This window comes from Protomyctophum parallelum, assembly GCF_964188405.1.
Source record: "Protomyctophum parallelum genome assembly, chromosome: 3".
Classification (NCBI taxonomy): Eukaryota; Metazoa; Chordata; class Actinopteri; order Myctophiformes; family Myctophidae; genus Protomyctophum; species Protomyctophum parallelum.
Window position 1 is genome coordinate 33,279,950 of NC_139698.1, and position 27,796 is coordinate 33,307,745.

General features: G+C 43.1%; 1 protein-coding gene across 1 annotated transcript in view; it reads right to left on the bottom strand.

The window, feature by feature from the left end:
• Positions 1-27,503, bottom strand: part of LOC310856798 (dolichyl-diphosphooligosaccharide--protein glycosyltransferase subunit STT3B) — an 86,784-nt gene extending 59,281 nt beyond the window's left edge. Inside the window, exon 1 of the mRNA XM_083762280.1 lies at positions 26,940-27,503. Coding sequence (XP_083618406.1) covers positions 26,940-27,214 — 275 coding nt within the window. The 5' untranslated portion in view covers positions 27,215-27,503. The remainder of the gene's footprint in view (positions 1-26,939) is intronic.
• Positions 27,504-27,796: the final 293 nt, after the last annotated feature.

Sequence of the window (27,796 nt, forward strand, 5' to 3'; positions counted from 1 at the left end):
CACAGTAGCACGGAGGTGGATTATAATTGTAATAGATGACACTCTTCAATCAAGTGGAACAATCTGCCAGCACATGAAACATTTGTTTCAAATTGAGTTGGAGATAGGCCTACTTGTAGTTAGATCCGTCAGTCATCCAGTTTAATTGCCTTCTGCATGGCTTTGTAAACCTGCAGTCTGCTTTGTCAGTTCCCCCTGATAGCTAGAACAAGGAAATGGAAGTTATAAAAATAATGAGTCGCATTTGAGGCAACAGGCATGGGTTTTACCATCTACAGCAAAACTAGAATTTACAAATGAGATAAAAAAGTATGTACTGTAGATCAAAACATTGCATATGATCTAGTGCTGCCAACGAATATTCTATATCCGAATATATTTTCGAATCAAAAAAATTAATGAATAACCGAATATATAAAATTAAGGTTCGAATAAAAAAATATTTTTTTGTTATTATTAGTTTTCGCGAGACGGTGCCATGGGTAAGCGACGCGTTATGACTTGTGAGCTTGTAGATTAGTTATATTTGCCACGCGAGACACCGGCATACATTAAAGAATAAATCAGCTGCCTCGTACTCTTCCTAAACGCAGTGAGCACAGGGCGGGCGGGGCCACGGGAGCCTTTTACGTTCTTTGCGCAGTGGGTGTACGCTGCTCAGAAGGGTGAAATCTTCCGTCAACAGCGTATCTAGTGATCAGAATCTGGGACACAGGGACAGGCTTTGCTTCGGTGTTGTTTCGGACAGACGGGAGAGTATATTTTTAGACAACACACAGATCTATCACTCATCAATCTTCAATCATGAAGCGACTTTATCCTTCAGGAAATTATAAAAAGATAAATAAAATGCGTGAGGATGAAATGTGGTGCCGGGTCCGGCAGCAGCAGCAATGCAGTGTTCTGTTCTGTGAATGAATACTGCCTCCGTGCTCCAGTTTTACTGGAGAAGGGAGAATGCATGCGTTGTGTTCCAACTCGGTTTTCAGCAGCACCAATGCGCGGAGAGAGAGAGTTGCGCCAGCAATGCAATCTTAAATGTTATGTCTCAGGTTGTATTGGTGTAAATATAATTATTAATAAATCCGAATGGCTCGAATTGAAATCCGAATGGGTCGAATTGCTCGAATCCACGTGGGTTTTTAAAACGAATATCCGAATGTAATTTTTGGACAATTCCGGCAGCACTAATATGATCCAAATAAAATGTATACTTAATACTATAATTATAGTATATATTTAATAAATACAATAAACTTTGTGTTCATGTTTTATTTTCACACTCAAATAGACACAACTAGAAAAAGTGCCCTTCCGGGCACAGGTCTCCACCAGGTTATCCACAGATCCGTGCAGTTAGAGGTAAAAACACTTTTCGGCCAGTTATAGCGCCACCTTGAGGCTGAGTTGAAATTGTTCATGTGGCATTTTGTCCTCGGCCTAGTGGGAATGTGGGTGCACAATTTCACGGAAATCACGCGATGTGTTCATGATTTGCAGCATTTTGTTTGAAACTGAGCACTCCTGTGAACTTTGGAAGCCAATCTTAACCAATCAGGATGGAGTCTGATAAATCTGAAAGACCCGTTTCGTTGAATGGCTCTAGAGAGACTGTGTACCAATTTGCGTGATGTTTGGACAAAATCTGTAGGTGTACTGTGCAAAAACTTGTTTTGCACAAAGCGGCCTCCTGGTGGCGCTATAACAGGCCGTTCTGGAAAGTTTGGGGCAGAGGTTCATGGTTGGCATCCAGGGAGTGTGTGTGCAAAATATGGCATCGAAAAACTTGTTTTGCACAAAGCGGCCTCCTGGTGGCGCTATAACAGGCCGTTCTGGAAAGTTTGGGGCAGAGGTTCATGGTTGGCATCCAGGGAGTGTGTGTGCAAAATATGGCATCGACCGGGTTAACGGTGGCCGAGATTAGCTGTTCACGGACGGACACACGGACACACGGACGGACGGAGTGCAAAACATACTCTCCCCATGCCTTCGGCTGGTGGAGACAACTAGAGAAAATTGTGCCTATGGTGAAAAGCACAGAATAGAAATCCATTTATTTTGTCGTTTCAGTTGTCTCGGAGGCAGGCTGTATTCTGTAAGCCTCACAAAAAGGAAATAATCAACCAACTCAGCTTTCTCCTGATCTCTGGCTCTGCTCATGTGTACAGTAGAACTGACCTACAGTACCGAGCCCAAAGGCAGAGACCTCCATTTTACTGAAGAGGGGCTCTGACTCTGACTGACTCATTCCACTAAAGCAGCCAGTGATATCCTGCAGACAGCAAGCATCTCTGCATCGGTTATGAGGAAAGTACAGTAGTTTCCCCACTGGAATATTTGTTTATTTTCTGTACATTTTCAATGGTAAAAAAAAAGAAAAGAAAATAACATGTACACATAGGGGAGTGTGGTGTTTGCAGAGATAAATAAAAACTGGACATATCGAATGTAGAGCAAAATACCAAGGAACAGCTACAGCTAGCATGACAAGCATAATCCATGTCAGCCAAAGGACATCATCTCAAATCCCAGAACAGAATTTCTGTGGAAGGCGAATGAGTAATGTCCTCCACTCGACCACTCAGCTACTGTTCAGGTACCCTCGAGTCCAGAACGGACCTCTCAGCTAATCCACTGGAGCTGCTCAATGGCCCACTAGAAAATATTTTGGTTGTACTGCATGGGGCAGCAAGGTGACCGTGAATATGTACAGTATACAAGTGAAAGTGGAAAGCCATGCGTTACTTAGCAGTATGCAAGGTCAGTTAGTCAAGCTTCCTTCGATACACAAAGGCAAACTACAAATAAAAACTTATGTCTTTTAAAATGCTATTTTGAAGGCAAATTCATGTGCATAGTTAAGGTTGAGGCGCACCTGTGTTAACTGCCCAGTATGCTAGTACGTTTGTGGAGGAATGAGAATCATGCTTTCAATGCGCAGAAAATAGTACTGTAGAATAAAAGCTTTGAGGTCGGAGTACTGAAGCATTTTAATAATGAGAAACATAGAACTCCAGGCCATAGACTGGACTACTCAATCACTGTGTAGCTGCATTCTGCTTTGTGACAACTATACAACACTACTAGCCTGGTGTGGGAACAGACAGGCACTTGCCATGCACACTGGTTTATGATAGTGGCTGACAATCTATGCCCATCTAGACACCCTCACCAGACGCTGAATCTGATAGAAATAGAATGAAATCGATTCCAGCATACAAGATACCGGGAAGGAAACGTGTTTATTTGTGCCTGGTGTCAGTCAGGTAGACTTGATCCTAATCAAGGAAGGAGAGCACGAAACGAGCCCCCCCCCCCCCCCCCCCCCGCATCATATCTGGCCACCCCGAAAAGAACTAGGAATTGTAGGAGTTGAGGCATATAATATATATTCCAGCCACACTCTGTAGTAGTCTTAGGAAAGTTGTTGAGGCATTTCAGTTTATTTCATTTGGACGGATGCTATTCTGACAGGTAGCTGTTTGAAGTCATATATAGGCGTCAGAGTCAAAGGGTGCAGATGAGAACAGCTGCACAAATTGGCGTCTTTAAGGCGTGCATGGAAACAGTTTGTGTTGCATGTGATTTCAGTTTATTTATTTTGGTCATTAAAAAACAGATTAATACAGTGCCTGCTTTGTTATTTTTTGCAAAAGAAACATTGACCATAAAAGGTGTAGGCTGAAGCCTAAGCTTATTGTGCACAGACACCTGAAGATATATAAGATGATGCACTGTGTTGAAAATGACTCTAGACGTCGAGAGAGACAGAGGCAGAACCAGGCAGACAGACGGAACCAGACAGACAGAGCTGTAGAGCTGCAGAGATGTTGTCTTGGACCGTTTCCAAAATAGGAGGACCAAAGCGAATCTATCATGCTGCTGTCAGTGAGGAACAAACTGTATTCCTTTGGAGGCTACTGTGATGAAGACACCAACACCAACAACATGGAACAGATGGATGTCCATGTCTTCAACACAGTGTCTTTATGCTAGTGCTGTCAGTTCACCTCTATAATCCAATTCGAATTTCATTGCTTCATTATTTGTAATTTTCGAAAATATTCGAATATTTACATTGTTTATTTTAGCTCATATTTAGCCTATAATACACAGAATAACAAGGTTGACGATGCACGTTCTGTCCACTAGAGGGCCCCCCCTTCCAAACGACAAAGCAGTACTTTCAGCACATGTAATAATGGTTTTCATGGCACAAAATAGCGTTTAAACTGTTGTTTTATTGAGCACAGTGCACTCAGCGCGGTAAGATTGTTGTCTGTCTGACTCTATGAGTCTATAGTGCAAATGCATTTTACAGTGAACGTTGTATACTTCTGATACAGTATAGTCTGACTCAGTAGTGAGTAGGCTAGTCAGGAATCATGAACGGGACATTTTCTTTTTTCTTTTTTCTTTTTAAACAGAATGATTGGGCTAATGGCTATCACGATGAACAGGCCATCATTAGTAAATAGCAATGAAGATATATAAGACAGTTTGTAACTAAATCTCTTAGACTTAGTCTTATCTTAAATGTCTTGTTATCAATCTTGAATGTAAACCTGTATTATAATAAACACGTTAATAACAGTAAACAGTGCAAACACACTGACTTCCAATTTCAAACAAGTACAGTACAATAAAATATGAAAATCAATATCTTCAATTTGTAAACCTGTATATTATAATAATCACATAAATAACAGTAAACAGTCAGTGTAACGCTGACTTCCAATTCCAAACAAATAAAATAAAATGTGAAAATATAAATAATAAAGTGCTCAGTAAAATCCAGCAGCATAAAAAAAATAACAAAACAGTTTAAACTAGACAAAGTGCCAATCGGCACAGGTCTCCACCAGGGCAGGTCAGGTTGTGGCCTCATGGTGGCGCTATAACAGGCTGTTGAGGAAGATTTGGGCCAGAGGTTCGTGTTGGAGGGATGCAGGTACAATGTTTTTCCATGTGTGCATACATAAGTTGTATACAGATCGATGCAGTTACAGCTAAAAACAGGAATTGGCCTGTTATAGCGCCACCGTGAGGCTGATTTTGAGGAAAAAATTGTGGCATGTCGTCCTGGGCCTAGTGATAAAATCTGAAGGAGTAATAATAGAAAATGTGTTTTACATATGTCGGCCTCCTGGTGGCGCTATGAAGAGCAGATGTGAAAAATTCCAGGCAAAGGTTTTTCCTTGGCCTCTAGGGAGTTGGCATACAAAGTTATCCACAGATCCGTGCAGTTAGAGGTAAAAACACTTTTCGGCCAGTTATAGCGCCACCTTGAGTCTGAGTTGAAATTGTTCATGTGGCATTTCGTCCTCGGCCTAGTGGGAATGTGGGTGCACAATTTCACGGAAATCACGCGATGTGCTCATGATTTGCAGCATTTTGTTTGAAACTGAGCACTCCTGTGAATTTTGGAAGCCAATCTTAACCAATCAGGATGGAGTGTGAGAAATCTGAAAGACCAGTTTCGTTGAATGGCTCTAGAGAGACTGTGTACCAATTTGCGTGATGTTTGGACAAAATGTGTAGGTGTACTGTGCAAAAACTTGTTTTGCACAAAGCGGCCTCCTGGTGGCGCTATAACAGGCCGTTGTGGAAAGTTTGGGGCAGAGGTTCATCGTTGGCATCCAGGGAGTGTGTGTGCGAAATTTGGCATCGATCGGGTTAACGGTGGCCGAGATTAGCTGCTCACGGACGGACGGACGGACACACGGACACACGGACGGAGTGCAAAACATACTCTCCCCACATGCCTTCGGCCTGGTGGAGACAACAACATTAGCGTCTGCGACAATGGCGAGTCAGTCCGGTCGGTCGGTCAGTCAGTTCAGGGTCAGGTTGTTGGCCAAAAAAACAAGTCGATCCACATTTTCCGGAGCCAATGCAGATAGTTTTTTATTAACTATTATCCCGGCGGTGGAGAAAACTCTCTCCGACCTAACCGACGTTCCCGGGATTGCCAAGTAGCGCCGTGCTAGCTTGGAAACGTGGGGGTACTTGGCGTGTGATGTCGCCCACCACTCCAGAGGATTGGCCTGGCTTGACAGGGGTGTCTCCTTTTCATATGCCCGCATCTCTGCTTCTATGATATCAACCTCACCACCTATCGTAGGAAGGAACACAAAAACAAGACTTCATTAGCTTTATAATTTAATCTGGGTGGTTTACGCTATATTGTGTTTATTTATTTGCATTTATTTTAACAAAATAAAATAAAGAAAAACACCTGGTTCTTCTGTGGCTTGATATACATCGCCGAACAGGTCTCCCATGGCACTGAGAGCGGTCTTGGGTCTCTTCTTCTGACGTGATGGTCTGGCTGTAGCCACGGCTGCTGCTTCTTGCACCGGCTCAATGGCCTCTTCATCCCGCACGATCACGTCCCGCAGCAGCAGTTTGCCTTTCACTTTGTCACGTACAGCATGTTTTTTGCCCTGATCCAAATGAACTAGCAGGTGAAAACGTGGGTCGAGGTAGCTTGCAGTGTTAAGTAGCATGAATGCTTCTTTGTCCGGGCTGTATCTCTTCTGTAGGTCAGTTGCTATCTTTGTTTATTTCTTTGAGTGCGTCCGAGTCATTGGGTTTAATTTGGAGATGCGACAAAAGCACATATTTCAGGGGAAGAACGGCTGATGCGGTTGGGAATCGGTCGGTTGACAAAGCCTCAGTGGCCACTTTGAAAGGCTTAAGCACTACTGCGATCTTCTCCATTAGTAGCCACTCATTGGTACTCAACTCCAAATGACTGAGTTTCTTTTCCATGATTACTGCTGCTACAGGAGCCTGTTGTTCAGCTGCTCTACACACCATGTCATAGGTGCTGTTCCACCGAGTAGCGCAGTCGTTGATTAGCTTATTCGGGTCAATCCCAAGTGCCGCTTGCTTAGCCTCCAGGAGGTACATGTCTGCCGGACTCTTGTTGAAATGACCTGCTGTGGCCTTCAGTCTTGCGATCGGAATTTCAATAGCCCGCTAGCCCCTTTCTCACAGCCAGGTTGATTGTGTGAGCCATGCATGGGATATTGGTGGTATGGAGGTGCCTCTCCACAGCGTTAACATAATTAGTTGCGTTGTCTGTGGTGACGGAGAGAATAGACTCAGGTGTCACGTTGTAGCCTTCCAGTATATCACAAATGTACCCGGCAACATTCTCAGCCGTGTGGCTCTTCTTTGCTTCCACAGTTTTTAGAATGAAATCCCTCATTTCCCATTTCTCATCTAGAAAATGTGCCGTGACTGTGATGTATGATTCCGTGGCCAGTGACGTCCACCCATCCGTGGTCAGGGCAATCCTTTCTCCATTCAACTTTTTTTTAGGTCCTTTTGTGTGACATCATACAGCTTTACAACCCTGTCTGTGATGGTTGTATTGCAGGGAATCGTGTATCTCGGGTCAATCTCCTTGACGAACGCTTTGAATCCCACCCCCTGTGCGAGGTTGATCGGCCTCATATCTTTGCAGATGAATTGGGTCAATCTCTGCGTAATTGCTTGCTGGCATGGGGCTGGTAAACCCCGTGGCTCGGGTAGCATGAACGCGGTCATCTTAGCCTGCTTTATCCTGGGTTCGTCCATCTCCGCCAACGCTGTGAATTCAACAGGGTGTATTGTGGCAGCATGATTCCTCAAGTTGCTTGTTGTTGTGTGGTACTTCATTTAGACCCGGCAAAGTCTGCAGATGGCGTGATCTCTTGTCGTAACTTTTCCGTTTTTGGAAAACCAAAAATCCTCCACACATCACTCCTAAAATGTTCAGGTGTGGTTATCTCTGGTGCAGCCTGAGACAATTTCTCCCCGTCGCTTTGAGCCTCTGCCATGTTTGTGTTTACGATCCGCGCTTGCTAAAGTTCTTCTTGTTGTTGTCTCGCTCAGATACTACTGCTGATATCACGTGACCGGACGTGCACCTTTTCACATGCAGTGGAAGCGGCCGGGGAGATTTCACAGCGGTAGATTTGTTACTCAATACATTTAGTGAGCGGATAAAATAACATAAAACAAAATAAAAATATGAAATTGAATTAATAAATGATAAAAGCTCCATTCGAATGGCAATTTTAGCTTTCAAATATATATATATTTTTTAAATATTCGAATTTCTTTCATATTATGAAATTCGTTCTGACAGCCCTACTTTATGCTGGAAGAAGTTACCTCCAGTAAAACCTGGAAGAGGAGACGGTCACCTTGAGGTTCCATCCATGCACCACAGCCACACAGCTGTGTTGGTTGAAGATACAGCCTACATCTGGGGAGGCTATCCTTACTGCAATGTGCTTTATGCATTTGATGTCGACACCCACAGATGGTTCAAACCCAGGGTTTCTGGGAGTGTTCCAGAGGAGAGGTGTGACCACTCAGCCTGCGTGTTGGAGAGGGACATGTTTATCCATGGAGGATCCACCAAGCTGACTGGATGGAATAATGACATGTACAAGTTGGACACCAGGACACCAGCACAATGGTCTGGACTTTAATTAACACCAGAGGAACTGCACCACGTGTATCATCAGGCCACTCTTCCACCATCATCAGAACAAAGATGTTTGTAATTGGGGGTTACATGGGGGTCAGTACTACAACACCATCAGTGTTTGACACCGACCAATGGCTGAGCACACCTTCTGCACAGCCTCTACCAGAACGACGCTGGCCACATTCAGCCTTTACCTACAATGAAAAGCTGTACATATTTGATGGCTGCAACGGTAACAAGAACCTAAAAGATGTGTGGAATTTCAGTCCAAAGACCTTCACCTGGAAGAAGGTTGAGCCCAAGGGGAAAGGACCAGGTCCAACACATGGTATGCGCTGTTGCATTGTGGGAGATCGTGTCATCCTCTTTGGAGGATTCAAAGACAGAGACCCCAAACCCACTGATGAGCTGTTCATCTTAGACATGAGTCCTAGTCTTAAGATCATATGCAAACTAGCAGTTATTCAGTACTCTCTGGACCAATCAGAACTCCCACACGACATCAGGTGGGAACTGGCAGCCATGACCAAAAACGCGTAAAAGATCAACAGCTCAGCCAACTAAGAGATAACCAAGCCGCCAGTAAGGCTATCCAACATTGAAGATGCCACCACCTACTGGCAAATTGTGGAATTGCAGCACTTTAATGGAGGTGGACGGACGTTCATGACGTCACGTGCGTAAGCCTCAAAATTTAGGTCCGGGGCTAGGCTAAACTTCCGCTCGCTCGAGCCATTGAGTTATCATTATACTTCCGGGTGCTTCTAAACGCCACTGAGCAACTTCCACTGAAATGAATAGCGGCGGGGGGGGGGGGGGGGGGGGGGTTGGTCTCTATCCTTTATATTATCTATGGCGAAAACGAGACAGGATATCTTCCCTGTGGATGTCCCTTGTTGATGATGTCGTATTGATGATGTCAGCGAGAGTTCTCAGCAGGCCTGGAAATTAAGTGTACAAAATGTTGATCCAAATGTTTTGCTTACACCACCTATACGAGGGCAAACGCTGCCCGTTTGGCCAATAACACCCACACGGAAACGCATTTCACAAAGATTTTCTTAAAAAAAAAAATGAAGTTGAACTCTGATGTACTCGTTGTACCCTGATGTACTCGTTGTACCCTGTTGTACTCGTTGTACCCTGATGTACTCGTTGTACCCTGATGTACTCGTTGTACCCTGATGTACTCGTTGTACCCTGTTGTACTCTTTGTAGCCTGTTGTACTCTGATGTACTCGTTGTACTCTGATGTACTCGTACTCTGATGTACTCGTTGTACCCTGATGTACTCGTTGTACCCTGATGTACTCGTTGTACTCTGATGTACTCGTTGTACTCTGATGTACTTGTTGTACTCTGATGTACTCGTTGTACCCTGATGTACTCGTTGTACCCTGATGTACTCTGATGTACTATGATGTACTCGTTGTACCCTGATGTACTCGTTGTACTCTGATGTACTCTGATGTACTATGATGTACTCGTTGTACCCTGATGTACTTGTTGATACTTTCCCCCGTTTTTTTGCAGTGAAAATGTCCGTCATGGACTTGGCTGGCGACAGAGAATTTATAATGATGCTCCAGGCATTTGAGATACTGTATCCCATCATAGAGTCAAATACGAGTTCTGTGATCCTGTCCATGTAAAATTCCTGCACTTAATATGTGGTTAACATGTCATAACTGTGCAGGAAAGAGCAGTCAAATCAAATAGAGATTGTTTCACTGCCCTCTTTAATTGTTTCCATGTCAACATAGAAACGATTATGCAAAAAATGATCACGATTAGACGATTATGTAATAATTGTGACAGGACTAATGGCAGCCTCCAGCAGCTGGAAAAAGGGAAAGAGCTAAGAAAACTGGTCATGGGAAAACAGAGAGATGGAGCAAACTGGTGAGGGAAACACATCCCACTATATGTGGAATGTGGAAAAAGTCCAAACTCAATGACGTTGAATGGTTGCTGGTCTGATTAAGTCAGTCATCCATGGAATTCATACGAAAGAAGAAAAAAACACAACAACAAAACCCTAAGCCTGCACAGAGGAGAACAGAAAGTATAAGTCACATGGACTGAAGTAAAATTCCTGGCAGTGACAATTTCTCTACCGAAGAAGATTCAGAGCTTGCCTCTGTCACTTCGCCGAGCACACACTCGCTTCCTTTTCATCAGTGAAACAAACACACTCGCAAACACTGTCAGCACCCTCTATAGAAATACAAAAATAAATGTTATTCAGAAAACATTTCCGTCCAATGTGTCAAGTTTTACAGAGGGGAAAAAAATAGGGGGTATGGAAAATCAGCTAGGTGAGATTCTGAGTTGTGTTTGTGCGCGTGCATGCGCGTGCACGTTGGGGGGCTACTACCTGTGCATTATGTTTCCTGAAGTGTTACCTCTATCCTCTCAGTCACACCACCTGTAGCTGTGGAGGTCAGCCAAATGTTAGAGTAGTAGTGCAAGTTAAAAGATGAATGAATCCAAATGGTGGTAGTGTGAGAGTAGATGTTGGCTGAGGAAGGCAGGAAATAAGTCATGCAGGCCTCCCTCCATCTGATAAAACCACATCCTGAAGATACAATTTCTGCAGGCATGTTATATATCCACAATTTCTGCAGGCATGTTATATATCCACAATTTCTGCAGGCATGTTATATATCCATCCAGGGCTCCAGACTAACTTTTTCACAGGTAGCACTGGTGCCACCTACCTTTTCATTTGGTAGCGCCACCAGAAATTAGGTAGCACAATTCTTTTCTTTATATAGCGTGGTATTATTTATTACATGATCTTATCATGCCCCCACATAGGGCGCCATTTATTTTTGTAGTGGTTTCCACCATTAAAGGTTTGAATCATAAAACCCCCTACAAAGGTCACTGTGTAATAAACATCAACCTACCTGGTTATACTTCAAAACACTGTAGTAGATGGTTTGAACCCAACACAAAGTCACTCAGTCAATAAAGGCAATATTTATATTCCACACACAGAAAGTCAGTTTAAGGTTTTGTGTTGAAAATTAAATGCAGTCCAAACCTTTGGGATTAATAAAGTGACAATTTGTACAATATCCCATTACCATTATCCAAATTAATTCCTTATTATAATATTTTTACATTTTGGAGAAAATCTTTTGCAATGTGAAATGCCACCGAATTCTTAATCATTTTCCTTGTCTTCATGGGCCAAGTTGGCCAACTTGTGAAAGCTGCATACTTTTATTGTGAAGGCAAAAGTTTCTAAATGCTCTCAGAGCCTGCATATCTCCGCGTGCTGAAAATAGCTGATCTACAAGCTCACAACATGTCGCGGACGCGACGCGTTGTGAGCTTGTAGATCAGCCATTTTCAGCACACACTTTGTACGACGAAGAATAAATCAGGCATCAGTGCTCTTCACTCACTGGGAGGGAGATTAATGTATTTTGTTGGCCGATCATCATGTATGGACACAGGCTACCTCCTCGATGCAAACATAACAAGCTTTGGAAGCTATTTTTCGTGGCACATTATATGTTTAATCAAACAACAAGTTTACCTCCTCACTCATTGTTTGGGTCGGGAGCTTACAATCTATGGTCGGGAGTCGGCTGTCTGTGTAGATCATGACTGATCATCATGCAGTTTAGATATGGTCGCTGCGCTCCAGTGAAATTGTACAGCTGAGAAAGATTAGTTAATTTGTGTCGGATAAACTGCGTTCAGACCTGAATATATATTCTCCTCGGTTCGTCCACGTGGCAGGTCGCGCTGCGCCTGTTTGCGTAATTATCGTCTTTGCAGGCAGGCAGGCAGAGAGAGAGAGAGAGAGAGAGAAAGAGAGGGGATTCGATTGAGCCAAAAGAAAGTAATACTTTATTATCGCACTACTAATAGCCGCCCGGCGCCCGTGCCTCAGTGTTGAGACGGAGTAAAAATAAATAAATAAACTGATCGTTTTTCTTTCTTTTTTTCGCACATTTCCAAGTATCACCGGTGCGACCTCATTAAATTTTAAGTATCACCATAAGAAATTAAGTCGCATATGCGACCTAATAGGTCGCACGCTGGAGCCCTGTATCCATCCTTCCGGTGTGTTAAACATCACTCTTTAAGTAGGTCAGCTAATGCATGAAATCACACCAAAAGGTCTCTTCTTAGAGAATTAGGGCGTTTTCACACCCAAATTTATAAAGTCCACCAAATATGTAAACAAATGACACGTGGACATTTTAAGCGAACCAAATAGTGAAAAAAAGAAGAGGTCGCATCGCAGGCTTCGTCATAACTTTGCGTGGTGGCGGCAGCGCATGCTTAAAATAAACAGATCTACAAGCGTACATCGTGTACCATACCGTACATACCATTCCGTGTCGATAACTTGTACATCTGTTATTTTTGCACATGTGAACCTTGTACGCTGCCATTAAATTTGCGCTGCGCCTCGACAGACATATGCGTCTACTATTAAAATCAGACAGCTAGCTGTCATATCAATAGTGATCCCCGTAAAAAAGACATGCTTTTAGAACTAATTATTAATGCAGCCTAGGGCTGGGCGATATGACAAAATCTCATATCACGATATAGAATTTATTTTACGATACCTATTTTTTTATCTAAAAAAATAGATTTTTGTTCAGGTCGAGTACTGTACTGTACTGTACTGTACTGTACTGTACTGTACAAGCTCTCCTCCCTGGCCTCTGTCTGTGTGTTAGGCTGCACAACAGTGACACTTGGTGGTGACAATAATTATGCTATTTCCGTGCTCGGATACAGGGACACACACATACTGTAGCTGTCTATAGTGGTTGCACCACTCAAAAAACAGGAAAAGAACACTTATGCTAATATCAAACTTATGCCAATTACTTATGCTGCAATGTAAATTCACATTATCCAGTCTAATTATATGAATATAATACTGATGCCCTGCCCATGCACAGACAGGCCCAAAGCAAGTACAAAAATATTACAAAATAAAGAATATATAATAATAATTAGAGGCTGAACTCAATTGTTCAGCCTCTGTAGACATTTTTAAAGCACAGCTCAAGACCCACTTCTACAACATTGCTTTTAATTGATCTTTTATTTTTTGTTATTCATGTACTCACTGTATTGCATTACTGCTTGTTTTTTAATGTCGTTGCCTTGCTTTTCTTTTTTCTCCATTGCTCTGTAAAGCACTTTGAGAGCTGCATTTCATGTCATGGCTATACAAATAAAGTTTTATTATTATTATTAATAATTATTATTATTATGACAATTAAAAAGAAAAAAGAAAGAAATAAGACGTTCCCATTCAGACACAGAAGTACAGGCCTGTGTCTGCATTAAATTGGCTTAAGGAAAAAATAAATCTCTCATGTCACAGTTTGTCACTATAGTTGTTTCAGTTCATTTTAAGCTCTGTATAGGGAATCAAAATGTTCTGTTGTAGTTATAGTTTAGTTTGATAAAGACGTTGGGCAGCTTAACGATGTTTAATTGACTACAGGCGATAGAGTGAGAGAGAACGCGACCGCATCGTCAACTCTCCATGCCCAGCTGTGCGTATATGGGAAAGTGGAGGTTTTTATTTTTATTTTATTTTTGATGATCCTAGCGTCTTGTGTTGTTGTTGGAAGCTGTTGCTGAATTAAGGACTTTTCAAATGGAATAATTTATTAAACAATAAAACAAGACAGACACGGACACGCAGCAGAGGACTGCACAGGTAAGAGGGAAGTCTTAGAAGAAGTTTGCAACAGACGACGGACAAGCTCAATTGTTCAACTGTGTAAAACATACGTGGCTCACGCAGTTTATCAATTTGACCCAACATGAAACCTGCATTTATAACAGTGAATGGCCGGTTACTTTAGGGCGCGTTGGGAAATAGCACACTGGACGCACCGGCGCACTGTGCAATGCAAACTGATAGATGAGTGCGCTCCGGTGTGTTATTTCCCAACGTGCCCTTAGTGTTACACCGCTCTGAATCTCGTCAGCCATCATCTCCCTTCATGTAATCCAAACCACTTCCATACAATGGAAGACGTTGCCCCTCTTTTAGGTGCAAGCTCCTCGGCTTGTGTTGTGGTCGTGTTGGCTACTTGGCTCACTGTTTTGCTGTGGGCTGCTGGGCATGCCGTATATAAGCGATGTGACGTAAAATACTGCCGTAAACACTGTCGTAAAGCGAAACGGCGATATAAACGATATAGCTTATTTTTCGTGATAGACATTTTCTATCGAAAATACGACATATATCGTCATATCGCACAGCCCTAATGCAGCCTCACAACTGCCGACGCCCGACGGCTATTTTGGCTATCGTCCTGTATTTGGTCCTCTATAATGTCCGAATGCATTCACACCAGTAACGAACCGCACCGTGGTTCGTTTGGAAGCGAACCGAGTCCGGCCTTTTTTAGCGGACCATGGTTCGTTTCTTTGATCCACACCAGAGTTCGGATGCACGTTCACACCAACCGAACCAAAGGGGTAAGCGGACCATGGTTCGGTTTAAACGAACCAAACATGTCCGGTGTGAAAGTGCCCTTAGAGTCATACACAACTGTGTAATGTGCCAATTGTGCTTGTACATATTGCGTGACCATAAATTGGCTGTGGCACTATATGTGCTGAGACAGAGTTGTTTCTCCAACATAGAGGGACCATGAGACATGAACACATTAGATAGATCAGGAAAGGTGGAAAATATTACATTAACAGATTTAAATGTCAAATTGTCAATATCAAGTTATTACATGGAGGGAAATCATTGTCCTGTAGATAAATCACACATCTTTCATACAGATTCAGCACCATGTAATCTTAGAAGAGCTCGTTTCATCTTCCCCGGTGCCGTTATGTAATCTAGCATCAGATTTCATCTTCTTGTAGACTGAGCAACAGAGATATTCCACAAATACAGAAGAGAGGAATACCTAGTGAAACACAAGTCAGATAAAATACTTATCGGACAAACAAAAAAAAGATTCGTTCTCAAGGTTTGCTATTCTCTATTCTGTAAATAGGGATAGGAAATGAGGGAAAAAACGATTATCGATTATTAATTTGAATAATCGATTTCGGGTCCTATTAACGATTATTAATTTGAATAATCGATTTCGGGTCCTATTAACGATTATCGATTAATCGGACCCATCCTTAGACGACGCAGCAATAGACACACGGGGACTACAAATTTCACACCCCCAAATGAGACGGCGTCCCCACTTCTGGTCCATTAGAACGGTGTACTGCAGGCCAGCCCATAGAAGTCCATTGAAATTCAACTGTAGTTAGCCTACTTTTAAAATATGAAATGAACTGAAGACTATATTGATTTGAATAAAAATATGTTTCCAAACGTATGAAGTGTCTTTGTCAACATATATTGTTTTCTCAAGAGGATGTATTTCACATTTAATTTACCACTTGAATGAGTTACCCATAATGTTACCCAATAAGATTAGAGGAGAGACGGCAGACAGAGAACCTGTCGCTTCAAAGGGACGTCACTGCCTTCATGAGGCTACGAGTGCCGACTTTGAATAGTGGAATTCTCAATACCCATAATGTTAACAGAGTAGAGGGGAGAAGGCAGACAGAGAACCTGTCGCTTCAAAGGGACGTGACTGCCTTTACGAGGCTACGAGCGCCGACTTTGAATAGTGGAATTCTCAATAATACATCCCGATCCCGACTGACTTTGTTATTCATGTCTATATTTTGAACATGTCACAAGCTTATTAACAGTTTGACTGTTTTTTACGATTAACCCGCATTTTAATCAACCCCCCTTCACTGCCGAGATTGTTGTATTACCTTTAGAGCACACGCTGAATTATTTGGGCTTTTAATCCGCGAAAATCGAGCGAAAATAGCTCCCCCCGTTTGTTATGAACGATCGAACCACCCGCCATCTTGCTACACCGAGAAGAGGCAGCACAGGACCCGCCTCCATGAGGCGTTGAACCCAATGCGTTTGCATTGGCCTCAATTTCCCAGAAGCCCTAGCAGCTCACAGCATGTGACGATTTCCGGTTCATTGTCAACACGAAATGCACCTCCTCTCTTCCTAAGCGGCGAAAAAGAATTTTCTTTTTTTTGTTTACATTACGGCGGATTAAACACATAAAACAAAAGTCGCGTAAGTCTTTTATGGCAGCGACATTAACCTGGAGTAATCCATTCGCGGCACGGAAACTGTTAATATGTCTACCTACCGCAGAGCTCTGACGCCCAACGGTGTGTTTTACCGTTGTCAACTTGTTGTATAATTGGCTGAATAGTTGCATGGGAAAATAACCCAGCTAAATGGAGGAGAGTCATATCCTGACATTTTCAACTACCTAGTGAATTCTCCAGATTAGTATTAATAATTAGTCTTGCAAGATGCGGTTTAGATCATTTTCAACAAATACATAGCATATAAAACGAAATACAACAAATATATCTGGGTATTGAAAACCTCAAAGGATGCAACCGTGACGTATATAGGCCTACCGTGCGACCACTTTGACTTGAGATTTACAATGCTAGCACTTTTCACAAACTGATGGAGTATATTATAGTACATTGTGGGATGTATATTGAGATGGCAGGTATGTGACATTGAAAAGGACAAATCAAACATATGGGACACTCAGGGTTGGGAAGTAATGGATTACATGTAATGCATTACATGTAACGCCGTTACGTAATCAGAGTAAAAAAAAACATAACGGTAACTGGGGTGTTGTAAGTAACGTGGGTTACATGAGGATTACATTCTCCCCTTCCCCTCATAAGTTATACATTATTATAACACCAAACAACCACCTGCAAGAACGCACACTCCGCACACACAGTTGAGCGCAGCACGCACCTCTCTGACTCTGTGTAAAATCCTCAGTGGAGGCTACTGCTGCGTCAGGGCGGTGTTGCCAAATTTGCGAGAGCAACCAGGTTGCGAGAGCAACCAGGTTGCGAGAGCAACAAAATTGTATTGTATTGTATCTACAAGCTCCAAGTGTTGCATGACAGCGCTTTGTGAGCTTGCAGATGATCCATTTTCGGTGCGCGGCGTGCGCCAGCCAGGTCCTCACAAGTATAGTACTATAAAACACCGTGCCACCATGATCAAGTCCTCATAGCGCAACAAAAAGGTTGATATTTAAATCGTGCTATTCTCGGCCAATTTTCAACCGATTGTTCTAATTCCAAATGGCCTATAATCCGTGAAGTGTAAATTTTCATTGGGTGTATAATTCATGTTTTTTATATGCTTTTAATAAATTATATGGAGTGAGATGCTATCGGCATATAGTTCATGTGCACCACATGGCTCTGCTTGACATTACATTTTCTATCGCCTGTAACCTAACCTGTGGGGTTTCGCCACTTGACTACACACAGTACTACAGTAGGCTATGTGTAGTGTAGGCCAATAAATTATGGTTTTATTCAATTGCAATCTACCGGTACGTAGGCCTACAGTTTATAATGAAATCATTTATTTGTCCGCTGCTTCCCCTTGCTCAATCAGAACATGTAGTGGTTACACCTGTGTGTTGATACGCTCCCTCTTACAATTAAATCAAAATGCATTGCCTGCAATGTTTATTGTTTACCATACTAAAAAAAGATGACTGCATGGAACTGTATGTAACCAAATGATGGCCAGGTGTAGAACGGTGCAAAAAGCCGTGGCCGGTGTGCAAAGAAATAGCAGATCTACAAGCTCACAATGCGTCGAGCCTCGGCGCGTTGTGAGCTTGTAGGTCTTGTACAATATTGTTGCCCTAAATTGGAGGAGGATGAGTATTGTATTGGAGCTGTATTATTGTATTATTATCTAATTAAATTGAGTTTTACTTAAAAGTAATCCAAAAGTAACTGAAAGTAACTTGTAGTTACTTTTTAAATGGAGTAATCGGGATTACGTTACTGACTACATTTTTTAGCAAGTAACTTGTAACTGTAGGGGATTCCTTTTTAAAAGTAACCCTCCCAACCCTGGGGACACTATTGGAACACAAAAATAAATCACTACAGCCTCAGTAAAGAACCAGTGAAATTAGGGTATTTTATGATGCCTCTCATAGGGATTGCATTGGCAGCTGCAGTACACCGTGAAACGGACCAGAAGTGGGGCCGCTGTCTCATTTGGGGGGGTGAAATTTGTAGTCCCTGTGGGAATCAAACAGGTGAATTTAATCAAGATTCATTCATATGCATGCCTACACGTTTCCGTAATTAATTTAAATGATTTTTAAGGACTTTTGGTATCCATTTTTTTGGCATCCATTGTTAGGTATGCCCATAATGACCACGGATATGGTCTAAAAGTGTGACAATCGTATTTAAAAACGCTCAAATCCTGTACTAAACTCTGTTGAGGAAATGCCCTGCCACACGATGCGGCCTCTCTCTCCCACCCAGTGGTTCTGTGGATCAGGCTCTCATGTCAGCCAGCCGTCCTTCCTTCCTTCCCAGAGAATCTACCTGCCCATTTACTTTGTCTCCCTGCTTATTACTACAAGTCAGGGCAGAAGCCCTGTCTGCCATGTACAAACAGCAATGTCTGCACAGTTATTGACACTCAAGGCTCAGGTTTCAGGCAGTACAGTATGTCAACGGAGCTGACCCGCAGTACAAACTTTGATGACAAACCGACAAGCCGAGCATGCTGCTGAAGGCATCAGAAAACTGAACATGGAGACTGTTTACTCTCGTGATTCATCGTCAGTAATCACACAGTAGTTGCGTATAAAGACTGGAATGGATTTTTGTCTTTGTGCGCAATATTTGGACAGGGATCTGAGCTTTTTATTTTTTATTGTCCAAACCTGAAAATAAATAAACCACACATGTATCCACAGAAAATGTGAGATAGCAATGTGAAAGAAAATCTGATCTCTGCTGGCAGCTGGTATAAATGAAGACAGTGGAGCCCAATCTGGGCATTGTTTTCCTCTTCCATTTCAAAACAGACATTTTATTTTTGCTCCCATGTCTGCATGCCTTCTGCTTTGAAACTTTGAAGCCACCTTTTTCCTGTATGGCAGATATCAAGGTAAACCTAATCCTTTAAGACAGATGTACAACAGTGCAGGTTGGACACCTATTCATTACAGAGCAAAACAACTGATTACCACTTCTGCAGTGGCAGTGCAGCCTTGGAGCAAACAAGACACACACTTTATCAGTGAGTCCTCATGAACGAACCACTAGCCTATTTCCCATTATCTTCAATTCATGCAGAGGGATAACAACGATCTTGTACTAGACTGTTCCTATTATCTATAAAACTAAAGGAGATTCTCCACCCGCCCATTCTGGGCGGGAACCCCTATTGGTATCTTACCCCCTCAGGTCGGGAACCCATATTTGGGTTCTGTACAGTACTGTATGTACAGTATTCAAAAATGTAAAATGTTTGATGCTGCTATATAAATATTTGAAATTTTTCAGAAATCTTAGGTCAGGATTTAGAGGCGTTTTTAGAATCGGCCTTAGGCCTAAATGGGATATATATATATATATATATATATATATATTCTATATTGGAGAAGTTGTACTAAGGATGTGACGGTTTCCGGTTCAACCGGAACGATCCGGTTTCATCTAGTAAACCGGATTAATTTATTTAAACCGACCGAACCGTATTTTTATGTTTGCCGACGGAAGCGGTCACAACGCTCGCCGTGGTGCTCAGGCTCACTGCCTGTTGTAGCCTGCAGAGCGGCCAGCAGCCCAGCACACACACACCAGGTGTCAGGTTTCAAGTGAATGGGGGCAGGGGGGTGGAGCTGGGTGGACCACGCAGTGTTGTTTGTTTACAATAAAGTTTAAATAGTCACTGTACAATAATTTAAAACAGTTGTCATGTTGCACACAATCAATTTGGTCATAGCAGCCGCCTGTAGAAACCCCTCTCCTCCCCAAGCAGCAGCCCACAGTTCCCGCACCGTGAGACCGCACAGTGAGAATGCTATAGCATTGCAAGAAGCTAAGGCTTAGCTGCTAAGCTAACACAACACCAGCCATGGTGGTGGTGATGTTAGCTAACTTAGCTAATAGCTTAGCGTAGCTTGCTGCTGCTTGGCAGTTCCTTCATCTCTGCCTGTAATTTCTTATTTTGTTACCCTGACACCGGCGCTGTAAAAACAGACAGATCTACAAGCTCTACAATCTCAACTACAATCTCAACTCTTAAACTCCAGCTAGTCCCACTCCGCTTAACTCCAGGCTGCATGAACAGTGCTCGAGCGCTCAGTTTTCTGCCCCCTCAATGTCGCAAATCTGGGAGTCTTTGTTTTGTTTTGTTTTTTTTCTTTTTTTTTTTGCGGCTTACGCCTTTTATTGATTTTTGAAGGGACAGACAGTAGGCTGACAGGAAACGGGAGAGAGATGGGGGAAGACATGCAGTAAAGGCCGTGTCGGGTCCGGGAGTCGAACCCGCGGCACACTGCGACTGGATTACCAGTCCGGTGCCCAGACCGTTACGCTACGGCCTGGGCCAAATCTGGGAGTCTTAAACTTCAATGGCTCTTCTGCACAGCACAGCAGTAGCTTTGCGTTAGTCAAAACGAAACAGACAGCGAGACGAGCATGTCGACCGTAGCAATGAATGGAGAGACCCATTTGGAATGATTAAATCCATTATTGGCCTGGAGAAAGTTACAGCCGCGCCGCCTCCTCCTCCTCCTACTCCCTGGCACATTAGCCATGTGCTATATGACGTTTTGTTTACCCTGCGACAGGGGAGAGGGGTTTCTCGTCAGCGAAAAGTCAAGCGGCCAGTGGCTTTAAACAGTAGGTACAGTTGCTCACATTTGGACTGGACACTGGACACGACAGCGATATGTTTTGGACTCTCATGGACCCTATATAGCTGGCCTGGTGCAGATGCATCACGATGTGTTAATTGTTTAATACAAATACAATGCTTAAAGAATTGATCCCAAGTCGGCAAGAAAACACTATGGCTTGTTTCCATTTGTGTGAGCATTGAGAAATAAAGACAAATGTGTTAAATCTGTCACTTTGTTGTCCAAATTATGGTCTTTACACCGCTATGGAAAAAAACGAAAATGACTCAAGTGCGCCCTCCAGTGGCCAAAGTCGGTTTTACAGTTTCGGTCGATTTTTTTATTCAATATCGACCCGGTTTTGTAATTTTCAAACCGTCACATCCTCAAGTTGTACCCAACACATGGCAAGAAACCCAAAGCCACAACAGCTACGTCGCTATTGCAACACCATCTTACACACTACACCCACACACACTCACACGGCAGTGACGTCACACACTTACCTTCGCAGTGTTGCAACGCTATCTCCTCCTATCACGCCGAACGCCAACACTCGACACCACCCGCCAAACACTGGCACTGGCACTGCCACCAAAAATGCCTCCCTTCCACACTCACGCCGCCAATGCATTTGTTTACTACAAACATTATCGCCCGAAGCACCCACACCCCCGGAACACTGTTGCCCTTTCACCACGCTAAATTCGCCAGGTCTATGCAAGTGAGCACAAATTACATGTGAGAAAATGCTTTCACAAGCCCACAAATGCCATTCAACACACACTACGACTCGCTTACAATTCTCCAACCTGGCAACTACTACCCCGTCTCTTAAGCCACTCCCCTGTGCTGCTCTGATAGTCTCCCTGACAGTCCTGTCCGCAGGAGAATAAAACAAGGAAGGAGAGGAATCTTCGTCTCACGATTTTGCTTATTCCTTCTAAATCTCTGTATATACAATATCGCTTACTCAGCGAATCTCTTAGTTACGTCAACATTGTTCTTCCACAGAACTTGGTTTGTTCCAAACTATTACAATTACACCGTTCGAATTCGCCATTTCGCCTGCCGAGTACTTTTCATTGCGCACGCACGCACACACACACACACACACACACACACACACACACACACACACACACACACACACACACACACACACACACACACACACACACACACACACACACACACACACACACACACACACACACACACACACACACACACACACACACACACACACACACACACACACACACACACACACACACACACACACACACACACACACACACACAGGAATAGCCGTGCAGCCTATACACGGCGCCAGCGAGACAGAACGTTATAATCTTCAGTTTCATTAAATAACTGTCTTTCTCCGCACGTGCGCACACAACATTATTCAACTGAAATGCGTAACGCCAATATTGGGCTAATATAGGTAGTATGCTACCAATATGTGGGTAGCCTACAGCCCACGGAATGAATATATATATAATCATCTATACCAGGGCTGCCCACACTTTTTTTACTTCAGAGCTACTTTCAAAACGACCAGCAAAATAAAACTATCATCCCATTGGTTTTTATTTTTGGTATTTGACTTTGCTACTGATGATTGTACGCAACAACAAGTATTGCATTGTGTGTTTGAGCTGACAGTCCCTTTTTGATGTCAATCAATCAAGTCATCTCAGGTCATCTCAAGCGGCAGATGCAAAAATCGTTTTTTATATTAAAATTATATATATTTTTAGGGCCATGTCATGTGGTCTACCTGCAAAGCCTTTGTGATCTATACTGGTAGATCCTGATCTACCTTTTGGGCACCGCTTAACGTCAAATCAGCCGTTTTGTCGGTCAGCGCCAAAAATGCTCCCCGACAGCATAATCGGAGCAAATACCGGGCAGTGTGTATGAGCCATAAAGTGTTGACTACACTACACTAATAAGGACACATAATAATAACTAATAACCCATCCGTTACTACATGTGGAGTCAACTCCCGCAATTTCCTTCTTCCCATAGTGCGCGGCAAGGTAACTCTGGGATGAGCGGCCGCGAAATTCTAGTATATATATATATATATATATATATATATATCATTAAGGCTATTTTTCCAAATAGGTCTTTCTATCATTATCACACACATATCTATATATATATATATATATAATTTTATGTTCTCTAATCTCGAGTTGTTCATTTACAGTAATGATGAAGATTGGATCAATAATGATCCCATGTTGAGAACCACTGCTCCACACACCTAAGTTAGCAGCAAGTATATTAATGAATCCAAATGTTGTTCAGAGGCCAACAACATAACGGACCATCAACAGGCACTGTTAGATTCAAATGCTATCTCTATGAAACCTCTAGGGTTCTCCTCTTCAGAGTTTCACCTTTTCAATTTGCAAGAAAAATTAGTTACTGGGTGTTTTTATTGTTTAAAAAATGATGTAACACAGACTTGGGCTAAGCAACAGTCAGTTGGTGTCGGATGTAACTAACTTTGACACTTCCTGGCGGAAGCTAAGTTGGATATAACACTTTGGAAGGAAGAAAAGCTAAATTATGATCAAATGCAAGAACAGCATCGTCTCTGGTTAGTGCCAGATTACTCTCAGGTGGTTCATTATGTCTGAATTTCGCTTCTTAAACCAAATTGCATGGACCAGTATTCAAACAAACAGGAAGTGAATATATCATCGAACCCCCCATTCTATCCCTAAATTTCTAAAATAAGTGTTCTTTGTGCCTCAACACAATACCTCTCATTTGCTGTGAATTTTTGGAGGGGAATATTTGTGAAACATTTTATTTCCATACTCTGCACCCCAGTATTGCCGCGCTCATTGGACCGGACCTTAGTCTTTTTCAAAAATTATTAGTAGACCTTCAGCATTTCTAGTTGAGGACCCCTGGGTTAGACCAACCTTACCATGCGTCTGATTGGCTCCCGGGCAGGCATAGTTTTACTGAGGTTAAAGTTAGGTTTAGGTATAGCTTTACTGAGGTTAGGTTTAGGCATAGTTTTACTGAGGTTAGGTTTAGGGTTAGGTTTAGGCATAGTTTTACTGAGGTTAGGTTTAGGTTTAGGCATAGTTGTAACAACCAGAACTGTCAATCACAGCGACAACTGGCCAATCACAGAGGGGACTCCCTAGAACGCTGGTGGGACACATACATAATGTCGTGTCATGGACATAATTACCTATTGTCAAAAAGTATAATTATGGTTATTATTAAGAATGGTTATTTAGATATATTTTCACCTAATCTTATTTCAACAATCCTTTTTTTTTTTTTTTTTTTTTCTAATATTTTTTATCCCACGATTTTGTAACCCATTTTTCACCCATGTGTCAATTATCTAATGTGATCCTGGGCTCTACACACCCTCCGCCAACCTGGGGAGAATATTTCAACAATCCTGTTAAACCATTTAGTTGCATCGTTTCCCAAAAGGGGGTAGGGGTACTACATATGCCCCTAGGAAATAGTGGGTAATGTAAAAGAAAGTCCAAAATGGAAACATGCATTTTTACCAGCTTGCTATAAAGCTTGTCTATGAAACACTTTGAGAAATATAGGCATTTCCTTCCTTAATTTCTTCTTTATACCCCACCAGGGAAAAGGGGCATGGCTTTAAACATTATAAAGGCTAGGACACCATATGGTGGCCAAAGAAATTAACTACAGGTTTTAAAGTTTAAACATAAAAATCACACCCGTGTGAAGTGAGGGGCGCTAATAAAAGTCTAACTCATGTTGATTAGGTGATGTAATAGTTATGTAAAACAAACGGTGCAAACACAAACATTAAATGCCATTAACAATAAAGAGACAATATGGCGTAAATTACATAAATGTTTCCTTCATTGTCAATGGCGTTTACAAAACAAACATTGAACTAAAGTCAAACATTAAACCTGTGTATAGGAGCGAGGAGGGCTAGCGCCCGGTGTCGAGTCCGTCGGATAAGCACAAAAGCCTCTGCCCGTGCTCTGGACCTGGTCACCCCTATGTATCCATATATGGAGCTGGCCTGTTCTGACATCACAACACTTCATATTTGGGGCCGGGCACGCCCGAGTCTGACACAGGACTCCAAAATATCCATATATGGGCATAAAAGGGACACAGACAGACGGGTGGAACTTATCAGGGCAGGGTGGAACGGGTACTCCGACACGGGTACAACGGGTATTGCATAGCCGGGTCTAGCCCCGCTCGGAACCCAACGGTACGTAAAGTTTCTGACATTTGGATGACTTTACCCATAGGGTCCCATAGGGTCCCGTCGACTCCCGTGCCATCGGACACCGGCTAAATGGTACACAGACATACATAACTTCGGAAACGTCCGCGCTGCGCATTCTTGATGAGGGTTAGATATTTCAAAAGAAGCATAGGAGCTATAGGAGACAACGGAAACGTCTGAGAATTTTCCTTTGGCGCAGAAGCCATTAAGTATTTTTAATCTGTGTTTGACCGTTTTGGCAGCTCTGAAATTCTCTCTTCCTTGACTTCCTTATTGACATCCCATTGTACCACCTCCAGTATCGACAGTGGCTAGCTGCCCTACGTTCCTGCCTCTGATCTGCTCTGTCACAGCTAGCCACTGTCGTGCGGGAGGCGGTACAATGGCATATCAATAAGGAAGTCAAGGGTTCCGAGCGGGGCTAAGCCGGGTGGGGCATGGATCTCCAACTTCCATCGTTCTCGACTCGGTTCTCAGCACCTATCTAAGGTTACCGGTATTTAAAACTGCAGTTTTTATTACAAACCTAGTAGGAGTTTAGCTTGGTATAAATTCATTTTTTTCTTGTTTACCATTATGTTCAATTTACTTTTTGTGAAATCTGCTGATCTGTAATGTTACAAATAACTTGACTAACAGAATTGTTCTGTTATTGAACAGAAATTAGTACAGATTTGTATGCCGTTTTATTTTGAACATATTCACAATTCTAATACCAATTCCAAATCTTTTAATTCTTATTTGTAATGTTATATTCTTCAAAACATTGATTATCATAGCACCCGCTAAGGCTTTCTTTTGACATTTTCTAAGAGAAATATTGTAGACTAATCCAGGATCCCCTTTACTCACAGGTAAAGGGGAGGGGACTGGAGCCAAAAAGTTTGAGTACCGTACCACTGAGTTAGAGGATACCTACGTATACTAGAATATCATCATCTATAACTTAACACTATACAATCGACAGAGCGCTTCAGTGTCACCCAGGCACCGTTATGTCACCATTGTCCTCATTCATTGTGTGAACTGAAGACCCCCACCACCACCATCTCCAGCTCCCAATGACAACACAAGCTGCCTGATTACTTGTCCTGTTACACGATACGGCGCTGCCGGGTAAAACGACATAATATGACAGACCATCTGACAGCGCTGTAGTTAAACAGGGGGGGGGGGGGGTTGATGAGAACAAGATATTTCCAACAGAGCATTAAGACAATGTATTGTTCTGGTCACGATTTGTATGGCCTGCCCTGATCCATTCAGCCTTAATTGTAGTATGAACCGACTCGACTCAAAGTAGGCCTGTGTATGTGTGTGTGTGCGTGTGTGTGTGTGTGTGTGTGTGTGTGTGTGTGTGTGTGTGCGTGTGTGTGTGTGTGTCTCTACAACTCACCAAGGGTCAAACTCGTGTATGATGCTCTCGAAGCGAATGACAGCGAAGAGCCTGGAGCTGAAGCCGGCCAGCCAGGCCAGGAACAGGATAGTGAAAGACAGCAGAGACTGCCAGCCGGCAGGCTGCGTCAGACCGACCGACAGAGCTCCTGCGCCGGGGCCGCTGCTTCCTTCTCCGGTCACCGCCGTGCTGGTGCGGCCGTTCCCCGAGTAGGACGCCCCGATGTTCGCGGGGGATTTGTGTTTGTTTTCGGAAACTGGGTGATGTTCCGCCATATTCTACGTCAGTCCCGTTGTGGCTAGCAAGCTATCCGCTACACACACACACGGGAAAGAAAGCCCCCCCCCTTTTCGCTGCCACGCTCCACTTCTGAAGCGCCTTTCACCCCTTCCCTGCGCGCCCCTCCTTGTACCTAGGCGCTAGATGTATTCCTGACTTCCAACTGTTCTTTATAGCGACCAGAAATTCCACAAAGTTATCCCAAGGAGTCACATAGCAGCCGGGTTTTGCAGAGCATACTACTGACACATGCGGCTAGGTTAGTTCCTCCTTCCTTGGAAGTGGATGATGGGGCGGGAGCAGAGTGGTTAGCAGGAAGAGCCTGTCAGCCTGTCACAGGCAGACAGGTACAGCGAGGCGGGCCGCAGCTCTGGGAGTGAACCAATCATGTGGCGAGGCCCGCTAATCGACAGCCAAACCAACCAATTGTGTCACACCATTCTGACAGTGGCGGGTGACAGGTCACGAGCGGATGCACCAATAGGTGCGGAGGATTTAGAGTAACTGACAGCAGGGAGAGCGTATAGGATATTAACAACACAGGACGGCTAGACATGCACAAGCCAATTAAATAAATG